The sequence below is a fragment of the Bombyx mandarina genome, chromosome 11, assembly GCF_030267445.1.
Source record: "Bombyx mandarina strain Sakado chromosome 11, ASM3026744v2".
NCBI classification, from domain to species: Eukaryota; Metazoa; Arthropoda; class Insecta; order Lepidoptera; family Bombycidae; genus Bombyx; species Bombyx mandarina.
Genome location: NC_143218.1, coordinates 7,313,253 through 7,338,834, shown reverse-complemented (window position 1 = coordinate 7,338,834; position 25,582 = coordinate 7,313,253). Strand labels below are relative to the sequence as shown.

Here is a 25,582-nt window from a genome sequence, read left to right as displayed (position 1 = left end):
TTACTTACTTACTTATTTAGTTAGCTACTTACTTATTTAGTTATGACATTGCTAATGCAATTTCCGACATCAGAAACATGAATTACGACTGTATTATATGATTTAATGTTTTGTCTATTTTCCTTTAATAATTGAAATCATGAATAATAAACATTATTATTGAATCCAAATTAAATGTTATGTGAATTTTTCAGGTGAGCGTTTTCTACAGGGTAACGCCAAAGCATAAGCTCGCTATTGTGAAGTCTCTCCAGCGGCTCGGGAACATTGTCGGCATGACGGGTGATTGAAAATATATTATTTATTTATTTATGAATTTTGCACACCCTGTACATTTTTTTGGATTTTTTTTTATTGCTTATATGGGTAGATGAGCTCACAGACAACATGGTGTTATGTAGTTATTGGAGCCCATAGACATCTACAACGTAAATGCCGCCACCCACCTTGAGATATGAGTTCTAAGGTCTCAGTATAGTTACTACGGCTGCCCCACTCTTCAAGCCGAAACGCATTACTGCTTCACGGCAGAAATAGGCGGGGTGGTGGTACCCACCCGTGCGGACTTACAAGAGGCCCTACCACCAGATTGTGATTTATATCGTCGTTTTCTGCGATACAACATGTTTGATGATGGCTAATGCAGGTGACGGCGTCAACGACGGCGTGGCGCTGAAGCGGGCGGACATTGGCATTGCCATGGGCAAGAACGGCACCGACGTGTGCAAGGAGGCCGCCGACATGATCCTGGTCGATGATGACTTCGCCACCATCATGTGAGCCATTCGTCAATTTCTTTTTTTTTTTTCAATATGGCAATAATGGCTTCATTGCGACCCCATTGTTGCCAGTGTCGAAAATAAAAATATTCAACGATTATTATATTTAAATAAAACATATTATTATATACTGTTAAATAAAAAAATGTTATGGATCGATTAATGAAGTGAAATTGATTTAGTTGAGTTTGTAATCAATTGTGATGAAAATCAATGAAATTAGATTAGAATAAATGAAATAGTTACACTTGAATAGTAGTTGAGTTTGTAATCAATTGTGATGAAAATCAATGAAATTAGATTAGAATAAATGAAATAGTTACACTTGAATAGTGAGAATTTACTTGAGATTTAAGTGGTACTTTATTCTGTTCTCCCAACCTGGTGCACACATTCGCAGATGTTAAATCGCAATTATTACATGTTTAAACATGAAGAAACATTCACACAGCTTCGTTGCTCGCGTTTCCGCCAATTAGTGACCGTGTCACTGTCATGTCTTACCGAAGAGAATGTAGCGACGTGGATTCGGGTCGAAAAATGCTATTGCTAAATTTATACAATACTAGCTGACCCGGCAAACATTGTTTTGCCATATTTCTAGGGAATTTCTAGTGTAGAAAAAAAAAACTAACTTATTGTAAGTTTGTAAGGATGTGGTAAATGAGTGAAAGAGGCATGTAGCGCTGTGAACGATGAGGGAATATATAATAAAAATAACAAAACCTCATTCAACCACATAATACCTCTATATAACAAAAAAAAAATCCAAATAAAAAAAATATGTTAGGGGTGGACAACCCTAATCACTTAGGGGTATGAAAAATAGATAGTAGCCGATTCTCAGGCTTACTGAATATGCATAAAAAATTTCATGAAAATCGGTCAAGCGGTTTCGGAGGAGTATAGGGAACGAACATTGTGACACGAGAATTTTATATATTAGATTTTGCCATTTGATTCGCCAAGCTTACACGAGTATCTACTCAACTGGTTCGTTTTGTAGCTTTTTTTCCTTTACGAAAAGCTCAATGTTTGCTTAGAGTTGCCCGGGGGCTTCCGGAATAGTAGCAGCTGCTTTAATAAATCCATCGGTACATCGGAACGTTACCCGCTAATTAGATCCTACAGGTCTTGCTCAGTGAACACCTGTAAGTGATTGCGTCGCTCACGGACAACGGCATGTCTCCCACTACAAATCGATGCTCAGCTGACGGATTCCGTTCGATGACCTGCCACTTCAATTACAGAGCCGCAATCGAAGAAGGAAAATCGATATTCTACAACATTGGAAACTTCGTGAGGTTCCAACTGTCCACCTCGATAGCGGCGTTGTCGCTCATCGCTCTGGCAACACTGATGGGCGTTCCCAACCCGTTGAACGCCATGCAGATTCTCTGGATCAATATTATAATGGACGGTGAGATACATTGTAGAATGTTGCCAAGCAATGACAAGACTTCTTTTTAGTGTTACCAAGTTTCTTAATTTTTTGGTTTTTCAGAAAATCTGTTATATGAACCGTTTATTTTGAAAGTGGTGTAAATCTATTTTCTTTTGTTTCGAGAAAATTAAAGGTTACTATATTTGTTGATTTAAAAATACAGGCAAATCATATGAGGTCTGGCTATGCCACCTACCTCTGTCAATTGGACTTACACCACTTTCATAATCGATGATCATGCAATTTCATTTACCGAACGATTTTAAGTTGTACAAAACACGGGATTTTTTTGAGAAATTAAATACGGACTAGTTATATATAAAAGATTTACATTAAATTAAGCATGAATTACGTGATAGATCATTTTTCTCAAAAATAATAATAATTCTCAAAAAGCTGGGCGGCGGTACCTACCCGTGCGTATTTACTAGAGGTCCTACCACCAGTAAAACCTACCTACTTAACCCACTCACCCTAGCATTCACTCGTGTCTTGAATCAATAAGGTGATGTCGTGTTGCAGGTCCGCCGGCGCAGTCGCTGGGCGTGGAGCCCGTGGACCACGAGGTGGTGGGGCTGGGCCCGCGCGACACGCGGCGCCGCCTGCTGTCCCGCCCGCTGCTGCTCAACGTGCTGCTGTCCGCCGCCATCATCATCGCCGGCACGCTGTGGGTCTTCAATCGTGAGGCACGTGCTCTCTATCTACTCGGGTGGGACAGCCGTTGTAACTATACTGAGACCTTAGAACTCATATCTCAAGGTGGGTGGCGGCATTTACGTTGTAGAACACCAGGTAGGCTGTGAGTTCGTCCACCTATCTAAGCAATAAAAAATGAAATCCTCTTTACCCATAAAACTCTTAATGAATACGGTACCTTTGGGAAAATTGTAAAACAATACTATAAAAATGTTTATTTTTTTATTGTATAGATGAATGGACGTGCTCTTCCCACCTGGTGTTAAATGGTTACTGGAGCCCATAGACATCTACAACGTAAATGCCGCCGCCTACCTGGAGATATGAGTTCTAAGCTTTCAGTATAGTTACAACGGCCGCCCCATTATTCAAACAGAAACGTATTAATACTTCACGGCTGTTATGTAAATTCTGACGCGGCTCTGAAACTACTCCATCGACAAATGTAATCGATGGAGGTCACTTCCGAATGACGATTAGTATGCATGATACATGCATGAGCATACGGCCCATCGAAGTCAGCAATACCGCGGGCGGAGCCAAAGATATTTTTCACGACGGAACATTTGGTTTTGGAATGGACTTTCTTCTACGGCGTTTCCAGACTGTGTGACAGTGGCTCGACCCTATGTATGCCAAAACCAGTCGTAAGGTTGTGTGACTCCCCGCAGATGTCGGACAACACGATCACGCCCCGGGACACGACCATGACGTTCACGTGCTTCGTGCTGTTCGACATGTTCAACGCGCTGTCGTGCCGCTCGCAGACCAAGTCCGTGTTCGAGGTGGGGCTGCTCTCCAACCGCATGTTCCTGGCCGCCGTCACACTGAGTCTGCTGGGTCAGGCCCTGGTCATCTACTTCCCGCCGCTGCAGAGTGTGTTCCAGACGGAGGCGCTCACAGCGCACGGTGAGTACGGAACCGCCCTCCCCCAACACCTGTCCACCCTTTCCTAGATTAAGGGAAACACAAACTTCGCACCTGTCCACCCTTCCCTAGATTTAGGGAAACAAACTTAGCACCTGTCCACCCTTCCCTAGATTTAGGGAAAAACATACTTCGTTTTGTGCGTGCCTAACGCCTTCATAGTTTGCGCTCGGATAGGAGTCCAGGTCACCGTTTAACTTTAAATAATTGGATAGGTGAATAAACTTCAAATTTAGTTCTAAGATAATATCCTTAGAGAGAGAGAGAGAGAGAGAGAGAGAGAGAGGGAGAGGGAGAGAGAGAATACTCTTTATTGCACACCAAAACACAATTAACATTCAAAAACAGTCAACAAGCAGACAACTTTGTACAATAGGCGGTCTTATCGGTAAAAGCGAACTCTTCCAGACAACCCTTTATTTTACACAAATTCTGGAAAATGTAAAGATATAGCAGGCGTTTTGCGGTGTACTATCGACAATACATTGTTATAGAAATTATACCGTATACAATAAATAGATAATAAATAGATATATACCGTTTACAATATAATCTGAAATAGCTATTCTTTTTAATCGTTTTACTTTGAGGATGTCTGTTAACAGTAGCTCTGCTTTCAGTCAGCCAGACTCGAACGTCTTCAGACTACCCTATAATAGCATATAGTATATAGCTCATAGCACAACAATATCGCCTACCATACACTGTACTGTACTATATATTATTGGCCAAGTATACGCTGCTATACTATATGTAACTATAGTATAGCGTAGTTTGAAAGCAGCTTTAGCAATAATTTAATAGGAGCTACGGGACTGACGAACGATAAGCGAGGAATTTTGGCGTCTTCGGATCAATATCGACGTATTTCTAATGAAGCTTGACATGTTGCAGATATACTGTTCCTGGTCGGTCTCACGTCGAGCGTGTTTATAGTAAGCGAAATTAAAAAGCTTATCGAACGCACGCTGAAGAAGCGCGTCTACGGCAAGTACGCTGCTAAGGCCCACGACGCTATGGACTTTGTATGACACGAGTCGGACAAGACGCTGTAAGTGGAGCCAGCGCCAGTGACGTCACGGAGCGGGGTCTGCCGACGCGCAGTACGGACAGTGCGGAATGGACGCGACAAGTGAACTAATCGATTATGCGATTAATCGATATTCGTAATCGTTTTCGAGTTCGATACGTCGTCGCAGTATTGTTTGATAAGTGTTTTTATTTATTTATATAGGGATAAATTCTAGTGAGTTTTACGATTTATTTATGTGAAGCAAACGTTTCGGAACTTATCGATAGATTAGTCGAAATTAAAACATTAGTTTATTAATCGTTTTATCGTTGTAAGTAAGTGAGTAGTAATCTCGTATTCGATGTCACATCGATGAGAACTGTAACTAGCGGTGAATTACGCTTATTTGTGAATAGAATTAGATTAATAATAGTTGATTATACTTAGATTGAAGAAAAAAAAGAGAATTAGCGCTTTCTCATATCTCTCAGCGCGCATTTCGAGTAGCAGATTGTTAAACTTAAATGATATATCTATGTATTATAATTTAAGAAGATTATTTATAACATTAATATTGATCGCTCGCCATTAGTAGCATTAACTCCAAGGTCGAATTTTAAAGTGAGCAAAGTTTTTAGAAATGCTACCACTGAAGCCTAAAGCGCGCGTTCGTTACATTGCATAATATTATGTCACGGAAGTTGAAATAAAATTTATTCGATTTAAATCGAGAGATCTGTCGAAGCACTTGTTATCGATAATCGATATCGAATATTCGTGTTGTTATTATGGTCGTACAATAGAATATAACTATCGATATTATGTTAAGGAATCGATCAGTATAAGATAATAGATTCGTTAGATAATATATAGTAAATTCTAATGCTTAGTTTAATTATTAAATAATAAAATTAAATATCATTTAGTACATATATTTTTAGGGTTGTAACAAAATAGTGGATTAGGTCCTAGTATTTGAATTGCTTGAATTAATCTGGCTTCGAAAGTCGCCGTCTTCGTTGCGGTACATGAAATTTCCTGCGTAAATCTTATAGTATCTAAAAACAATTATTCTTACTTGTAAACGATTTTAAAAATTATAATATATAAATAGATATATAATAATAAATGTAATAAATGTTACCTGCATTTCATTAAACTAATAACTTATAGTACTTCTAAGTAATTGATATTGTACTACAGTTTTACTACACAATAGTTATTATTCATATTTTAAAAAAAGCTTAAAATTATTAGGTAATTTTTAGTAGTTTAGTTTTTATCGAATAAATTCGTAATAGTAATTTTGTAAAATTATCATAAACAAGTTACATGAAATTTTAATCTATTTAAATAATAACGTAATCGTATTGTGAGTTTTCAAAGAATATAAATAATAAGATATTATCTTGCAAATTAATATTATTATAAATGTTGTATTGAGTAGGCTGTGATCTGAAGCGCGTTTGACTCGTGTACAGAATGTTAAATCGATTTTTTATTTTCGGTTAAAAGTTAATCGATTAAGCGAATCAATAATCGATTAACGGCTGATTGCACCCAGAGTTAATATTTTAAACTAATCGTAATGTTTAGTTAACTAAATGACATATTACTACATATTTACGAAAAAAAAAAAAATTGTTCTATTATTTTCGGTTTCATGATAAACATTTGTTAAATATGTTAAATTTCTTATATTTTATATGTAATGTCGGACGAATGAAATATAATCGACAAACGATTTATGAATCACTCAGAGATGCTCTGGTATTATTTTAATTATTGGCGTTTTAATGAAAATTGTAAATATCTAATGTTGTGTTATTCGGAGTTATGAGTAACCCGAATTGACACGCCAGTAATATATATTTGTTGTGTGAAATTCAGTCTTAAGACAAGAATGAATAAGATTGTAAATTAATTCTAACACAGAAAGATTCTGTTCGTTTTGAAATGACGTACGTTGTAATCAAAACTTGGTCTAGTAATGGTGCTTGGTGCGTGAATGTTCTATAATATACATATATATATAATATTTAATAGTATTAATCTTGTAGTAAGCATTTAATAAAAATATGTTAAAAATATCTACTTTAAAAGTAAGTGGAAACTCAAGTCGTACGATGAATAGATTTGTGCAACATTTGATTAATATGTGTATTTTTTTTTGTGTAACCTAAATATTACAATACTATACCAATAAATAAATTAAATATCTTTCTCGAGTAGAATGTATTTTATAGTATTTTTTTTAGTGTTCCAAGGAATCGTAAATTTACTGCCTAAACGTTCCTTTTTGCTGTCGACATGTGTGTATATAATCCGGATACAAGTGGTTTGAACAAGCGCGGCTCCCAAACGGTTTGAAGTCGGTTAAGAGTATGATAAACGGTTTTTATTGTTCTTTGGTGCAGGTAAAGCACCGTCTACGTACAGACAGACCAGAATAAACTTATATATATAGCTTGCTAAAGTTCCAGTATTAGTTTTTAATGGTTGAACATAGGGAACGATTTTGACAGCAGTATTTTCCCGCGTTTTGTTCAATTCAAAATGAAACATTAAATTTGCAGCCAATACGTTGCGTGTAGACAGAACTTAACCGAATGTCAGCTATTAGAAGAAGAATTCTAATAGCTGATATGTGTATATATGAAAGATCGAACATTAAAATTACTGAAAGCGAATATAACTGCGAAGGATTTTAAGATTTGTTGTCGTCATATTTATTCAATTTACAATCAATTAAATTATTAGGTATTCAATATTTGTTTATAGCGTTTGAAAATTATAACATTAGAATGTATTCGTCTAGTTTATTAATAAAAAAACTATCACATTTTCTAGCGTAGTTTTTCGAAATAAGTGTATTTCTTGTGGCGTACGACGCCATTTCTAATTCACGTCAAGATGGCCGCCGACCGACGCGCGCGGTGTACGTAATTATTATTATTTAAAATTAATGTTTGTGATGTTGTCATTTAATGAAATAGCTTCTTTGTGTTAGTGAGTAATTTAAAACTGTTATTAAAATAAATCTCATTTTTTCGTATTAAATAGTTTGCTATGTTTATTTATTGAAATATTGATAAATTGTAGCTTGTACTCGACTGTATAAATCATTGTGATTACGAGTCATATCTTGTATGAATTTATTTCGTATCTATATATAGCTAATGTATATAGGCGTAAATTATTCTGTCTGTTGTAATATTCGTGCACGTGAACAGATTTTATCGTTATTTCAGTATTAAATGTATGTAATGGCGATGTATTGAAATTGGCGTTGACATAAGTGACGGCTGAATTTGAAATCATTCAAATTTATTTATTAATCCTCGACCAATTTTATATACATCATGAATCCAATAGCAAAATAATAGTGACTACACATTTTTAGTGTTGCTATTGTACCAGATAGTATTTAACGGTAGGCTTCTTAGTCCGAATCGAACTATTAAGCTACGAACTATTAAATATTTAATGTTTTTAGTTATCTTTATTAAAATAAGTAAAGACAATCTCCTTTTGTCAATCGATTTTTTTAATGTTGCCAGTGATGAGATGTGGTGGTAACAATAATTTCAAAAAAATATGGAAACAAATGCTGCCATCAATTTATGAAAAATATAATATAAATAAAATACATAAAATTAATCTCAATCTTGAGGTATCAGCTGTTGCTGGAATTTTGGGTACTGTGCGAACTATATACTTTAATTTTGTAAACCCGCAATTTAAAGCAAATTATTATTCTGATTACGTGTAATGATATTTTTTTTCAATAATCATTATTAATCATCATATAATGGAGCAGTTCGAATATAGTTTGTATAATGTGTTAAATCATCGATAATAACACACTACGGTATTCTATCGATACATAATCTGTTCACGGCACATCCCTAGCCTAGTGAAGTTGATTGATTTTTCATATGTAATATCTACATGATGCCACGAGAACTGAATGATTCAATTTTTACAAGCACGGTTAGAAAAAGCTTTCTAGTAACCCGGTACTAAACGTTGTCCAATATCAGGCATACGGTTAGAGGTTGCTTCTAGCCTCAGGATTGTAGTATAGAGAGACATTTCTGGGTGTATTGGTACACCTAGAGTGGTGTGCTAGTATATGTACACAGATTGGCGCCTGTAGGAGTGTCTGTTTTTATACAGGTGTCTGTTCAAAGCTGACCTCTACCGAGTGTCTGTGAGTGTCAGCATCTAGTTAGGGTGTCTGTACTTGTTATACTTGTTATTAGCACCCAAACAGAAGACTTTTTTTATTGCTTGTTTAGATGGGTTGACGAGCTCACGGCCCACCTGGTGTTAAGTGGTTACCGGAGCCCATAGACTTCTACAAAGTAAACGCTGCCACCCACCTCGAGATATGAGTTCTAAGGTCTCAAGTTCAGTACAACGGCTGCCCCGCCCTTCAAACCGAAACGCATTACTGCTTCACGGCAGAAATTGGAAGGGTGGTGGTACCTACTCGAACGGACTCACAAAACGTCCTATCACCAGTCTGAATCCAGTCTGTTGTCTGTACTCGTTGTTAGGAGCACCCAATTTGGTGTCTCTGAGAAGATTAGCACCCAGTTAGGGTGACTACGCTAATGTTATAATTACATCACGAAACTCGTGCAACTGATATCCTCTTGCAAGGTAGACAGCAAGCTTACCTGCCTTCGGTTCAAATTTTGTGAACACATATTGTTAAGTCATTCAGTTTTTATGGTCTCATATGTAAAAGGGATTGACTCTCTGTAGACCATAAGGCACACTAGGGCATTTTTTATTAAATCAAATTAAAAACAAATATAAAATGTATCTTATTAGTATTGAATTAATGAATATATTTGATCTAAGTAATCGTGGGTTTTGTAGAATTTGAACGTGGTCGTTAATTGTTGCTGATTTACTTAAATAAAGTATGTTTTTTTTATATTTTCTCTTGAACCAACTGGATAGTTGTTCGTTGGACCGTTTTCGACACGAGCCTTGCACAATATACAAATTGTGGTCCTAAAAATGTTTTTCCAAAAGTGGGTAGATAGACTTTTTGTGTAGGGATGGGAAGTTCCTAATGAACTGAAGTAGTGTTTACAAGTGCAGAAAAAATGATAGAACTTTTGATTTCATTCCAATTAAGCTCGGGCTCGTAAGTTTTGTGATTTATTTTTAAATTCATTTAAATTAAATATGATACACGATTTAAAAAGCTAATTCACATGAGGTAACACACATAATATAATATCGATAAGTTTTGTCTCTGTAATTTTTTCGTAATGCAATTATTTTTATTTCAATTAACGTATTGCTTAAGAGGAAATGCTGACAGTTTAAAATGTAGTTTAAAAAAAAGTCCTTAAGAGAACACGCAAGAGAGAAACGCAAAGGTTTCAAAGAGTGAAGGTAAATCGCATTACTGTATCTTCTATAAAAACGGCTACTACTAAATAAGTATTATTATTTCTAGTGGTACGCTGTGGAAATAGTTTGTGACGTCACTTTCGGGCACGGAATAGAACTAGGGCTGGTTATTTGCATCCAAATAACATTATGAAATAATTTTGTAGGCTCGATCATCACATCGTATCAACATTCCCTTGATCTGCCGGTGTATGGTCTACTCTCTATTTTAATATCTTATGGTTTGTTTTATTGTGGTTAATATCTATTTAACGACGGGTGAAAGGCTATTTATGTGGTTTAATGCGACACTTCGCTTAATACGCGCCCTTTATCGTTGTAATTAAAGGTCCGTTTTATTTGGTATCAGCATTAAGAATTCGATGTTTTTAATTGAACTTCAATTAAGTTTGCGCCATTTAAATAGCTGAAGATTTTTTTTAATACAGATGAAGATAAAGTGATAGATGATAGATGGAAGAAGATAAAGGGTCCATAGTTAAAATACGAATGTCATTAACTAGTGATTAATTAAAATATCTAGTCAGTTACTGTTGACTACAAATAGAGTAAAATGCTAACTCTTCAAATGTCTACTAACAGTTAATAACAATCTGAAGTGATAAACATTTCTATTATTTGTTTTGAATTGCAACCTTATAACGTTGATATTGAAGGTTTGATTGCGTCCTAAATAAAAGTAATTTAAATCAGCAACAATTCGAATCAGTTCCTTGTATTTTATAATATATTCTGAAATTTAAGATTAGTCCTCTCATATAATCTGTATTCTTGACATAGAATTTAATATTGGTAAATAGGATTTATGACGTCATCCTATGGCACAATCCTGTGTATTCTATCGCTTTATTACTACAAAACGAACGTATTTTATTCTGAAAATGTATATTATTTTTTGGAAACGTTCAAAAGGTGTTTTATTAATATTTGTCTTTATAAAATCAAACATTGACAGTTGACTTGAAGTTGAAAGTAATAAATTTCACAATTCGTTTGTTTTTGTAGTTATTAAAGCAGATTGCGATGGAACAAACATGTGTGTGTTAATGACATCAACTGTAACCTGCCCTTGAAAATTACACCGTTCAAATAAAAATAGAATTCTTTCATTGGTCTTTTATTAAAATGATTTTTTCAAGAGTACATTATTTTGTTTTTTGTTGCTCTAAATGAGCTGATAGGCTCACGATCTAGCTGGTTATAAGTGGTTACTGGAGCCAGTCGCAACTTGAATGACTCCACTCACTCCGAACCATGAGGTCTTAGTCTCAATTGTATCGTGCAAAGGTTGTCTCAAATTTCAAACCAACTGGTTTGCGGCAGAATTAGCCAGTGTGGTGGGTCCTACCTGTGCTGGTCACGGTATTTTTTGATTCCTCAAAATCTGCCAGCTAAGTTTTTTACACGATGTTATTTCTTCATCGTTAAAATCATTCAGGGACATGTGTCAATAATAGTATAAGATGCAGGCTTCCTGACTATAATATCATAGATAATTTCGCTGTTTGGTTAAGAAAGGTAATGTTGTGTTGTAGCCCTAGGGCACCCCGCGGGTACATAAGGGCCTTAGAAGTTGTCTCGACTTGACACTGTCTTGCGCTTGCGCCTTAATATCACTCCAGGTCACGTCGGCAGTCCTCATCTCGCTCAAGAAAGGTAATAATAATGCAAAACTCTGTTGTGTGTATGCCTTTGCATGCATGTCACTTAGTTTTATTTTCGCAGATCACATCTTCTAGTCATTCGCCGCTCTTTCAAAACTTAACAAAGAAAATGATACAAATAAAATTAGCTAAATTACAGATTTAGAGAGAAGAGAGATCTTTTAGGAATTAAATTTTAAATTGTAGTTTGACAATAAAAACACAGAACGCAATTAATTTTGCCTGCAGAAACTATACTAATAACTTAATTATACAAAATCTAAATGACTAGATCATAAGGCGATAACTTTGACAAAGTCCACGATTAAAGTTGGCTGACTCCACCGTGGGAACCAATCGGACATGTGCCGCCAGAAATGTACGGATGCCTTCCGAGCGCTGTCTCTCCAGGGCTTGGTGACTCCCCCGGAGGTTATAGACCCGTCGCGGAACTCCGTTATGCCTCCCGCCGCCACGCCTAGCGTTATGTAGAACTGGAAGAGTTAGAAAATACTTTTAGAAGTTAAACTTCTTTAGGCGCGTTGAGAGCACATTTTACCTCGTGATTAATTCGTTACGGCTAAAGAGCAAATATACAAATTTAGGAAAAGCGAGAGTGAGAAAATAGACAGTGTTTTTTTTATTTTTTTATTGCTTAGGTGGGTGGACGGTGGAGTCTCAGTATAATTACAACGGCTGCCCCAAGCTTCAAACCGAAATGCATTACTGCTTCACGGCAGAATATAAGCAGGGCAGTGGTAATTACCCGTGCGGACTCACAACAGGTCATCGGGAATACATCGGGCCTCAAAGATTCATTTTTTTATTCATTTTTGCCCAATTGTTTAGGTGATGTTTTTTTACTTGTTGCAAGTAGTGGATTGTATTGAAACTTACGTGGTCATCGAATGGCGCCATCTGCGAGCCGGCCTGCAGCAGGTGCCGCGGGGCGTGCGCGCAGACAGCCGGCAGGGCGTCCCGTGGCGCCTCCACTCGCGCCCACTCCTCACCGTCCACAGACAGGGCTATGAAATCTGAGAACGACAGAATTAACGACATCTACAACCATATTTTTGATTGTACTTGATTTGAAGTCTTTTTTTGGAACGAATTTCCTTATGGGACGATGCGGAGGGGTACCCTAACCGGGAAAAAACGTCCGTAACGTAAGATTTTTATTAGTAATGCACACAGTGTACGACTTAACTTTGTAATAACGTACAAAAAATAACATATATTTTTTATCATTCATTGACCACGATCTCAGAGCGTTCGTTTGCGCAATACACTAACTTTTATGCAAACAGCCGTGAATGAAGTGTACCACAATAAGTTCGCACGTTACCGAATGACCGTGGGTTGTTGCGAAGCCTCCAGTTTTTTTTTTATACCTCGAATAGAACTTAAAATTAATATTTTTATAATAAGGAACTTCGTTCCTATCCGCTGTCCCAAGACACCACACATCTTTTTTTTTTTAGGATTAAAAGGTTACTGGTGGCCCGGAGGCCTTTCCAGTTTCACCAGGACAGGTGGGCGAGCAAAAGCTCAGTCAGGAAGGATGGGATTTGCTAACAGCTGCCCGAGCGCCGGATTTGAAGTCGTATTTGTTTCCAGATGGTGCGTCTACCGTGCTAACTTGACGATATCCTAATAAGGCTTTTAGTTGTGGAATATTTATTTATATTATCTAAAACTTCATAGTTATGGAACTAATAGCCAAAAGATTTCAGAATAATTACTTATTTCGAGATGGGTGGCAGAATTAACTTTGTGATATCTATGTACTAATATTCGCTTAACACGAGGTGGGCTTAGAGCCGTAACATAATGGCATTTTGGTAGGCAGTGGCTTGGTTCTGGTTGGACGACCACGAGAGACGGTAACCGCTTACCATCAGGTGGTTGGTGTGCTAGTCTGCCTGCAAAGGCAATAAAAAAAGGGTCTTCGATGACAAAAATAAAATAATTTGTAGGTATATTAACTAATTAAAGTAACTTATTAAATTAGTTCGGTTGAGATTAAGATGACTGGGATTACTCATACGTTTCCTGTCGCAAAAGTTTTTCCTTGTTACATTACTCATCTAATTACTTACTCCCTACAACATCTACGAAGTAAAGGAATACATATATTAATTTTGACTGACTCTATGGTACAGTAGTTAGCGACTCTGACTGTTGCGCGTCGCTGTCGCTGTTGAGAGTCGTGAGTTCGATTCCCACATCGGGCAAACATTGTGTGACGAACAGGTTTGTATGCTCTTCGTCTAAGCCATTATCTCTATATATTGAAATGCATATAAGTATGTTTTTCAGTCTCTGAGCTCATAATACAGGGAATCCTAAATTGGAGCCGGATGATAGTGCGTGATTTGTTTTTAGTTATTTATTTATGTATTATTTATATACAAACAAACCAGGTGTCCATTGAACGGAATATGTATGAAAACTGTCGCCCCACGACGTGCCGTCTCTGCGTCTTTTTGTGGAGAGAAAGTTCTCGCGGCACTCCAGATCCATGATCGGTCCTCCGTACAAAACCTGTAAGAAGATTTAGGATATTATTAATATGGGATTATAGTATTTCACTTTTTGCTCACCGTAGCTCTGAGTATTTCCCTAAATCTCGGAGTAGGTATTATTAAGCGCAGGAAAAAGATCAGATGGGCCAGGATTACGGATCATCTGATATTAAGTGGTTAGCGCAGATCAAGCGCGAAAGTCATTATCCGTTTTGAGACCAAAGTCCTAATTGTATTTAACAAAGACTGTCCTAATTCCAAATCAGCTATTCATAGATGTCCATTGACGAATAAGACTTAGATCACGAATACCATAGTAGTACCATGGGATACAGGTTTGATACCACGTCCAGTAGTTTCATACATGTTGCAGATACTTTTGTTTACTCCTATACATGTATATTGGCTTTGTGGTATCTAATATATAAAATTCTCGTGTCACAATGTTCGTTCCCATACTCCTCCGAAACCGCTTGACCGATTCTCATGAAATTTTTTATGCATATTCAGTAAGCCTGAGAATCGGCTACTATCTAATTTTCTAACCTTTAAGTGTTAAGGGGTGTTCACACCAAAAAAAAATTTTTACTTTTTTTATAAATTTTTTTTTTTTATGTTTGTTGCTTTGTTATTTTTAAACAACATTCCCTCATCGTTCACAGCGCTCCAGGCCTTTTTCACTCATATTCCACATCCTTATACACTTCCAATAAGTAAGTAATTTTTTTTCTACACTAGAAATTCTCTAGAAATCTTATATATGGCAAGACAACGTTTGCCGGGTCAGCTAGTAGACCTATAATAGTACTACCTTATATCCACTGGTTTTGTAAAAGCCAAGTCAATGTTATACTAGAATATAGACAGCAGAGTTTTATAAGCATTTAACCAGCATACATATTCCTCTCTCTTTTTTTTTCTCTACCTTATCCCACTAGGGGCGGTCGGCACTGCGAATTTTTCTCTTCCAATCTCTTCTATCAGCCGTCATCTCAACACTCACTCCACTCTCTCTCATATCGTCATTCACACACTCCTTCCATGTCTTCTTCGGTCGACCTCTTCCCTCTCTACCTTGCACTGCCATTTCCACACATCTCCTAGTCACATGCATCTTCTCTTTGCGCATTATATGTCCATACCACACTAACCGTCCGCTCTTTAATTTGTTAATTACCGGGGCTTTCACACTTCCTCTGAAGCCAAATGCACATCCAAATCAACCTTGCAGCACGATGCACAAAAACGAATTCCGAATAAACTATTACCTCCCATTTGATCAAAAAGCTAAGAGAATACGTACCGTATTGCTGTAGTCATTAGGTCCGGAATAGAGTTCTGCATTACCGCGCGCACACGCTATCTTCACTACGCCGGACGCATAATTCATACTTCCATACTTCTTCAAGAACGGCTCCAATAGAATTTCTAAAATACAAACCTAAATTTGAGGATTTGAGTTTCTAAGTTTAACTCAATAAGGTTTTTTATTGTGAGCACCAAGGTAAACGAAAAACCTTTGCTTCTAAATAGAAAAAAAATCTTGTCTATGGCATTTATTCGCTTACCCGGATACAGCCAGTCTCCTTGCGGTAATTTCGCTCTGATCTCGACTGTTCCGTACGTAAATGCGAATCCTATTGATGTGATTCTGCCGCTGACGATTGGTGGTAGAATATCAGCACCGGAGGCCTGTTTGATGCACGCTTCTGCTGACGAAGTACACCTAGATGACAATAGGAAGCTTTGTTACTAGGGTTATCGAATGAGACCAAATCGAACTAGTAAGTTTTTGATCAAATTCGCTTTTCCTAGACAGGGGGGTAATAACCTTGAGAACCCTAAACTAAAGTTTAAATTGTACTCAATAGTTGACAATAAACGAAAAAATTATAACACACAAAACAATCATAAATAGCAGACAGAAATAGCAGATAGAGAAAGGCTTTGGATTGATATGACGCATACGGGTTTTGTTTCCACTAGACAGCAGGCTGTGTGCGAACTGATTCAGCCGTTAAAGCACCCAAAAAATAAAATGAAAACAGCTGGGGTAGGCGATGACCCAGTGTGTAAGTATTACATTACTCTGAATTACTTGGCGTGCAAGCTTTAGGGAAAAATTTACCAATATCTAGCTAGTGGTAATTCAAACTGGTGGTATGACCACTTGTGAGTCCGTGCGGGTAGGTACCACCACCCTGCCTATTTTTGCCGTGAAGTAGTAATGCGTTTCGGTTTGAAGGGTGAGGCAGCCATTGTAACTATACTTGAGACCTTAGAACTTATAACTCAAGGTGGGTGGCGCATTTACAATGTAGATGTCTATGGGCTCCAGTAACCACTTAACACCAGTGGGTTGTGAGCTCGTCCACCCATATAAGCAATAAAAAAAAAACAGTTTACACTTAATTATGTTTACACTTAATTTTGTTCGTTTAAGCTATTTTACTGACGTTCGTATACGTTTTTTCATTTATCTTTCTAATTAGTCTTTAGTTCAAATAATTATTTTTTAGTGGGTAACGTATGAGAACACTCAGCCATTTTCCGGATTTTAGGAATCTCGTGGTTAAATATTAAATCTATTTATTATTTATGGTCTGTGGTATGGTGATATTTTGACCTCCGATTTACGTAATTATTAGATGTAATGAGATAAAAAAATATTATTTCATTCAATTTGAAGTATATTTAAATTAAGATTTTTAATTTAAATTCACGATCTGGTATTTTACGCAATATAATTTGAAATGGCAACAAGTATATTGCAAAAATAACAAATGATAATATTCAATGATTTATTTAATCGCTGTTATGCTATATTTTCTATCAATTCACCAAATCTAAACTTCGACTGTCTTTTACATAGCTATTTCAAAGTATATAATATTATGTATTTATAGTAGTGCATCGTAGAGACATATACTTCAAACCTCCAATAATATTAGGTGCAATTTATTGTATATTGGTAGCGGTTTCGTTTTTAACCAACTTATTTCAATCCTATGAGTGGATCAAAAAACCAAGTTTGCTGATTTGTAAATTGGTCAAGTCAAAAATGCCGAAAAAGCCACTCACCCACTGAACAAATTTAGTGTGCCAGAATATATAGAGTCGTCCAGAAAGCCGGGCATATGTTGTTGAAGTTTGGCGTTAATATGTAGGTTTCCATCTGCGGTAGATACTGTTAAATTATTACGCTGGTAGGACACGAAGGGGTATTCCTGTAACATAAAATAAAAATACTTTAAATACAATGTAATGTCATTAAGGCTCCTTATACGGATTAAAATCCCTTTTTTTTTATTGCTTAGATGGGTGGACGAGTTCACAGCCCACTTGATATTAAGTGGTTACTGGAGCCCATAGACATCTACGACGTAAATGCGCCACCCACCTTGAGATATAAGTTCTAAGTCAATCGTGAACAATTGTCAAGTACGTATTTCATTAGAAAAATTGATACCCGCCTGCGGCATTCGAACTACGGTGCATCGCTAGATCCGAATGCACCGCACGTCTTATCCTTTAGGCCACGACGACTTCAAAATTTTTAGTTATTTGACAATTTTATTTATTTATTATATTTTATTCTTTCTGATGTTGCGAAAACTAAAGAAAATACTATTATATAATACTTTTATAATACTATAATATATAAGATTTTGTTTTGTATAAACAATTACTGGTTTATTCACAAAAAACAGTGTCTGCTGTCTTCGCTTTTTATATAGAAGTTTTAGTTAGCAGTCGGTTAAACAGAATAGTGGCAAACGATAGGTTTTTAAATGAAATAAAATTATGCGGTCATCGTCCACCAATGGGTTATAAGCCGTGTCAACCGTAGGCACATCCTAATCACTTCTAAAAGTTAAAGATACGATATACATATCGTCTTTTCGCATTAAAAGTGTACTATTTCCAAAAATATTCGAAATTGAGTTAATATGCGGTATCATTTTGTATCACCAGTATTTTTCTCAGAAATACTGTCAAAAGAGCATAGTTTAGTTTTAGTTTTTTTTTTATATTCCCTATATTTGGACTAAGATTAACAAAATTAATACATAATTTTATCTTACTTTAAAAGACAGATAATGTAACTGGTAAAAAAAAAAGAAATATGGCAAAGATGATTAATATTCAAAACTAGCTGACCCGGCAGACTTCGTAGTGTCTCAATCGATAAATAAAGACCTAAACTTTTGTATAAAATAAACTCAAAACAAACAAAAGGAATCCGTCCGAGGGGGGGAAACATCAAAGGGAAAACAAAATTATTATTTTTATTTAATTCCGAGCATTTTCATATTTATTTACCTTTCAAACCTTCTCTGGACTTCCACAAATCATTCAAGACCAAAATAAGCCGAATCGGTCCAGTCGTTCTCGAGTTTTAGCGAGACCAACGAACAGCAATTAATTTACATATATGTATATAGAAGATGTTTCACTATTTGCTGCTTTTCGAATGTGAATTCCCTTCAAACTACAACATAGGTTTTTAAGCTTCCGTCATGATTAAACTAGAGTCCATACCTAGCCTTGTGCCAATAGGACACATCAAAGGGAAAACAAAAATGTATTTTTTTATTTAATTCCGAGCATTTTCATATTTATCTACCTTTTAAACCTTCTCTAGACTTTCAAAAATAATTCAAGCCAAAAATTGGCCAAATCGGTCCAGCCGTTCTCGAGTTTTAGCGAGACTAACGAGCAATTCATTTTAAATATGTATATAGATAGATTCACATTAAACCTTTAAAACACTCTCCTGTAAAATTAGTAAGTTCTGAGATTATACAGTTTTAATGCGAGAATTATATGTAACCCTCAGACCCAGCCCACTGAGTTTCTCGCCGGATCTTCTCAGTGGGTCGCGTTTCCGATCCGGTGGTAGATTCTGCGAAGCGCGGCTCTTGCTAGGGTGAGTTCACCTACTAGTTAAGGTTCCGTTGAAATAGCCTCTCAAGGATAGGTTGAAGCTTAGGCAGGAAAAAAATAAAAAAACGAATTATATCTACTTACGGGGTGATAAATCGGTATATACTGCTCGATTTGCCAAACGTTTTCGTCCAGGGAATCAAATTGCTCCTCGAATATTGTCTGTCCGGCGCACGCTTTGCCGCCTCGCACTCTCGTCTTTGTTGGCTTACATTCTGGTTTCTGAGAATCTGTGCTTGCATTAGGATCTTCTAGCTCTGAAAAGCGTTAGAACGACATTTATGATTATCATTATTTTTGATTAAATAACAACATCTAGTTCCGAACTAAGATTCTCTGTACTATGTGAACCGGAAAGTAATATACTTAGTCTGGCCATAAATACTGTTACAATAAAAAATAAATAAAATTTTACATTTGAATTTGGAATCTGTCATTTTTATATGATTGCTCATTGAGTTTTCTCATTTTGGCGCCAATACATTGTACAATATTTTGCGATAATAAAATGGAGTGGGGTGATAAAGAGAACCGAATCGCTGTGATTTTTAATGTATACGTTAAAATATTAACATATAGAGGTATTGAAAACCAAAACAAAAAGCATTCGACACGCGAATGGCTGTCCGAAATGGCCGAGAATCGAACCTACATCCAGCACTCTTTGCAACTAATAGAAAAAAGTATTTCAAAAAATTTTACTACAAAGAAATTTGGTGAAACTCTGTGGAATATCTATTTCTATTAAAATTACTAGCACACTAACTCATGCATCACCTTCCAAATGTTTACATACAATTTTACGAACACCCTGTAATATCTGTATTATAGTTTCGGCGATTCCAAGCAGAGCATTTCTAAAGTTATCTCCCAAAACAAATACTGCAGTAAAATCATTGGATTCCAACGTCCAATTCCAGTTAGAAGTCGTAAGACGGGCGGAATACATCGCTTCGAGGAAAAGCAGGGGCGGCTGTCATATGCGTTCACATATTCTGATTTACAAAATACGAACTTAACAAATACACAGCTATTCATGTCTAGTTGGCTAAATGAAGATTCATTTCGATCCATTGACGTTTCGGCGCCGGGAATAACCTCTTTACTGTCGGTAAATTGTCTAATACGTATTACGGAAATGTGAGCTAGGATTTCAGTGAAAAATTGCTAACGTAGATTTTACTATTTGTATTAGACTATTTGACTATGATGCTGAGATGAAGTGCCAACTGTCTTTGATTTAAATGGCTGAGATATACAGAGAGGTTGCATTGATGGAATTATGACAGGTTCCTTGATTTATTACGAAATTTTAAAATATTATTATCCATTACACGCTTTATGTGCCCATTTAGTTTAGCTGGAAATTTTACAGGAATGAATAGAATTTGAAACTTCTACGATTCCAACGCTGAGAACTATCGTTTTGCTTTTAAAACTAAGACCATTTGTTTTTACGTTTCTCATGATGTTGAATCCCTTACTACGCTCAGGATTCTAACTTTGAATCTCGTTACGCTCGTGAATCAATCATAGAATCCTTCGCTTGCTCGGGACTCAAAATCAGCACTCAAAACAAAAAACAACTTTGCTCTCTTGTTGCGCAAATAACTATTATTCGAACCTGTTATGGTGAACTGTTGGTTTGTTTTCTCGTATATTTTCTTGTTGATTGAGAAGACCGCGTTATAATAGACGACGTCCTTGACTTTTAGTTTAAGGTCGGGCTCTTCGTACACCCATCGGCCGTTGACTGGATCCAGTACCTCTGCACTCAGTGTCCCGACGCTGGTGCTATCCAGTTTATGGTTCAAGTTGCCATGGAACGCGAACAGTGTCATTTTGGGGACGTCTGAAAATTTTCCAAAATTTATTTCGATGGAAAGTATTTTTAATGCTTAGATGGGTGGACGAGCTAACCTGGTGTTAAGTGGTTACCGGAGTCCATAGACATCAACAACGTCAATGCGGTCACCCACCTTTAGATATAAGTTATAAAGTCTCAAGTATAGTTACTATGGCTGTCCTACCCTTTAAACCGAAACGCATTGCTGCTTCACCGCAGAAATAGGCAGGGTGATGATACGTACCCGTGGGGACTCACAAGAGATCCTACCACCAGTAAAGTAAGTTCTGAGTCTCTAAGTTTGTTTTACGATGCTATCTCTGGTGACTCTTCATGAAACTATGAGATAACTAAGTTTAAGTGAACATCCAATTTGTTGTAAACATTTTATTTGAAATAAGTACCGTATTTATGTTTGTGAGAGAGTAGCTAATCTAAATTTGAGTTGTGCTGGACACTCAGCCAGGCAAAATTATAGCAGATGGAGTAAGACAATGGCGAAATGGTGACCAGGATTAGGACGATGGCACAGTTGACTGTTGAGATGGTCAGGACGTGGATGAGAATGGCGGGCGATCAAATATTATGACATTAAACAGGGGAGACCTATGCTTAGCAGTGGGTATCAATATCTGACGATCAACACCGGGGCCTACTGGGATCGGAACTAAAATTCCATGATCTACCTCAAGAAATGAAGCATAAATCTCAGTTATATTTCATAAGGGCTGTCTCTCCCTTAAAATGGAGCAGAAATGAGCAGGATGCTGATAAGTAGTCGTGCGGACTTACAACCTGCACGTTGAAAACACAAACGAAATTATACATAGGAATATCTCTGATAATTCTTATTACAATATTGAAAATCGTTTTAAAGTTACTTGCGCGGCATAGGTACACGAAAATAAAATCAGTTAAGTCTCGATACAACGATCTCTTGTGGTTCGCAGAGGTATGTTTTCATACTATCGTGCTAAATTTGCCCAGTGAGTTTCTAGCCGGATCTTTTTATAAGGTTCGCGATTCAGATCTGTGGCAGATTCAGCGAAACACTACTCTTTCTTGAGTTAATGTTAGCAAATTTGCCGGGCTAAGCCTCGCGAGCTCGCCTACACGGTCGGTGAAGCTAGGATAACTTAATAATAATTCGACCATCCTTTTCCAATGCTGCTATAAGAGAGAGACACATAAAACATCTAGAAACGAACGAGCTATACGTCATTTTTTGAGCAAGTTCACGAACGAGCACAGTCACGATTATTCATAAGACGTTGAGACAATACCTCACTCAACACAAATTTAAACAACAAGTAAGGTAATTAAATAAATCCAGTGACGAAATTCAGTTTGTTTATTCATTAGAAAAAAAACATTAGGCGTTGCAGCATCGTCATCAATGGGAATCCCTCGACAGGGACTTTACCTGTTACTAGTATACAAATGACTAAGATAAATGCGATAAGTGTGATGCTCATGACCGAACATTATTTTGATATAGCCGATGTCACAGGGTATCCTAGCGATAGGGTTATGAGTTCAGACCTGTTTTGTTTTGATAACGATATTATGAATGCGAAAACGTGTGTCATAAATTTTTATTGTTCGAAGCAACATGTTAGCTTATATTATAGTCTTCTAAATGTTCTATATTAACTAGAGGTTCCGCAGTAGTCGAAATTCGACTATAATTAATTGGAATTGTAAGTTTGTACACTATTATTTTGTGTATTTTATACTTCTATAATCACAAATTTCGCCAAGACTACACTATAAAAATATTAACAAAGACAAGCAATGTTTAATCTCAATTTGACAACAGACATCAAGAACAAAAGTTTGACAATAAATAGTATGCATGCGTGTGTGCGTCAAATACATGGTATGTAGTGTGTGTAATGTTTTCTTTATTGATTTAATGTATATTTTATGCATTATTTTAAAAAAAATATTAGCATTGTGCACTTCTTCTCTATATTCTCTATAAGTGCGGAAAATTTCATACTCCTCCGTCCGCGCAATTTTCGTAAAAAGGGATACAAAGTTTTTGCTTCACGTATTAATATATAGATTACTTAATATAGTGGATGTGTATGTTTAGAACAGATTGCGGAAACCTCGTGCTGTATACAAACAGTTCTTAATTTAGTAACAGATGAATTTTTCTTAGAGTAGTTTCTTTGAATACTTTTTTACGTCTTTATATTTTTCAAACCGTAATCGCATTGGTTTTCTTCTGCGATCCAAAGACACCAAAAATACACACACGCGTGCTTTCTTAAGCATAATTTTAACTGATTACACTGAGCGGAGTAAAAAATGCGAATTTTACAGTTGAACGAAAAAAATAAAATGAATTTTCCATTTATAATTATTAATAAACAAAAAAATGACAAGAATCAAACATGACGTATTCATGCCCAAATTCAAATACTCGACAATGAAACATGCAATACCGTTATTCCAAAAGCACATTAAAATACAGAGTACAGAATTAAGTCGCGAATTTAGTTATTTCATAATTTAATTATAACATTCTCACCTTGAACGGATATTCGAAGTCCTTTCGGCCGAAAAGCTTGTATTTTCACATCGGGCATTTGAGCGTACGATATTTTTATAAATAAAATCAGACACAACACGCGTCCACACATCGCGGCTGCCATTTTTGTACTAAGCAAAAAGTAAAGCAGTGATCGGCCAGTATAAGTGCATTATGAAAAACAATAAGATTTAAAAAAAAAATTGCTACTTTTGACGTTTTCGTTTATGTATTGATTAATAATTATCGTGTCACTGTAATTTCACGAGTAAACATTATTGATTCAGTTTTGCTTTTATGCCATATATTTTAATATCAATCATACTTGTTTTATTAATAACATCCGTCTTATTTTCCTTCTAATTCTTCGTCTGAAATACAGCATGTTATGAGCTGGGATTATCATTTCTGTTTCTATTTTTATAGAGTTTTTTTTGGCTTAAGTTAGTTGACGGCGTTTTCTAGCATTTACTATCTATGGGCTGCGTTTTAACCGCTTAATATCAGTATTATCCAACCAGTAGACCCCTTGCTTGCGAAGAAGAGTTCGGCGTGTAAATTAACCCTCAGACACAGTCAGCTGAGTTTCTCTCTCAGTTTTCTTCTCGGTGGGTCGCGTTTCCGATCCACTGGTGGATTCTGCGAAGCACTGCTCTTGCCAGGGCTAGTGTTAGCAAATTGGTCAGGTGAGCATTGGTGAGCTCACCTACTCACTCGACGAAGCTGGCATAGCCCCTCGAGGCTAAACAGTACCGGTAGGAAAAAACATTGTCGCTCAAAAGGTTCTTATTAATTGAAACTGTTAAATCACAGTTAAATTAACTTTCCATAAACTGCATTAAATTCGGAGTGCGTCCTAGATTTCAGTAAATTATTTTTAGTGTTCTTTATTTAGTTTGGTTGATGATTTCATTGCCCCAGGTTTGTGAAAAAATAAGACGTTTGCGAATGTGTTCCATTTTATTTATTTTTACGAATTTATATATAAATTTCTTTTCGTTTTTACCTAAAGCTGTTGTAAATTGATTGTTTGAAGACGAGGACCAAATCTATGAATTTTATTATTCCTTTTAGTTCATAGTTGAAGTAGCTTGTAAGCGTGTTGTAAGTATCGGCATGAGTGAGTGTCTCTTTAATTATGGTATTACCGTAGATCGGTAGAAGACCTCTGTGTGCTTATTAGTGCGAGTTTCTTAACGTTCTCGATAGCGTAAAAGTTAACCCAATTTTGTATGGAGTTGGAACAGCGCCTCTAGCGGCAAACGTAGGCAAACGATCCCATTCCATACAAATATGAGCTAACTTTTACGCTATCGAGAACGTTCAGAAACTCGCACTCGCACACAGATCACACTTGATATTAAACGGTAACTGCAAACATCACAACATAAATGCCACCATACACTTCCAGATGCGAAGTTGAAGTTTCATTTATATTTCATTGCAACTTCCCAAGTATTCAAACCGAAATTCTATATTGCTTTGCTGCAGAAATAAGCAGAACGGTATTAGATATTGCAGTCCATTTCATTCACCTTCCTTCACAGTCAATAGCCAGCTTAAGAACAAGGATGGAGTGGTACTCTCACGTTTGTGTAATTATTTAAACCATTTGAAACATCAGCCATGTTTGCTTAAAACCAATAAAAATGAGCCCGCGATGGATGGTACATGTGAAACATTGATATTGTTTTGTACAGCTATAGATGCATACAAAAATAGTTTACGACAGGAAATATATGTAGTATAATGAAAAATAAAAAAAATATTAATATTAAGGAACTCCCG

The 25,582-nt window shown here is 36.4% G+C and overlaps 2 protein-coding genes across 4 annotated transcripts in view; one reads left to right on the top strand and one right to left on the bottom strand.

The window, feature by feature from the left end:
* SPoCk (secretory pathway calcium atpase) overlaps window positions 1-11,403 on the top strand; it is a 50,453-nt gene extending 39,050 nt beyond the window's left edge. For all 3 annotated transcript variants that reach the window (XM_089730846.1, XM_028173382.2, XM_028173383.2), the window contains exons 13-18: window positions 195-282; window positions 647-776; window positions 2,030-2,199; window positions 2,746-2,909; window positions 3,591-3,828; window positions 4,741-11,403. In XM_089730846.1, the coding sequence (XP_089586972.1) occupies window positions 195-282; window positions 647-776; window positions 2,030-2,199; window positions 2,746-2,909; window positions 3,591-3,828; window positions 4,741-4,877 (927 nt within the window). In that variant the 3' untranslated portion in view covers window positions 4,878-11,403. The remainder of the gene's footprint in view (window positions 1-194; window positions 283-646; window positions 777-2,029; window positions 2,200-2,745; window positions 2,910-3,590; window positions 3,829-4,740) is intronic.
* A 565-nt stretch (window positions 11,404-11,968) lies between these two features.
* On the bottom strand, window positions 11,969-23,923 carry BGRP2 (beta-1,3-glucan recognition protein 2). Its single transcript, XM_089730851.1, has 9 exons — window positions 23,795-23,923; window positions 21,034-21,261; window positions 19,494-19,666; window positions 17,544-17,689; window positions 16,031-16,188; window positions 15,766-15,890; window positions 14,358-14,481; window positions 12,835-12,971; window positions 11,969-12,431 (listed from the first exon to the last, which is right to left on the bottom strand). Exons 1-9 carry the CDS (start codon window positions 23,916-23,918, stop codon window positions 12,231-12,233), a joined length of 1,416 nt encoding a protein of 471 aa, XP_089586977.1. The 5' UTR covers window positions 23,919-23,923; the 3' UTR covers window positions 11,969-12,230.
* Between the last annotated feature and the right edge of the window lie 1,659 nt (window positions 23,924-25,582).

Bases quoted from the DNA above. Each gene is read 5' to 3' on its own strand.
- BGRP2 (XM_089730851.1), bottom strand. From the start codon at position 23,918: ATGGCAGCCGCGATGTGTGGACGCGTGTTGTGTCTGATTTTATTTATA. The intron at 21,262-23,794 runs GTGAGAATGTTA...GAAAATTTTCAG, and splicing joins ACTTCGAATATCCGTTCAAG to ACGTCCCCAAAATGACACTG. The intron at 12,972-14,357 runs GTTTGTTTGTAT...TGTCGTTCTCAG, and splicing joins TTCCGTTCAATGGACACCTG to ATTTCATAGCCCTGTCTGTG.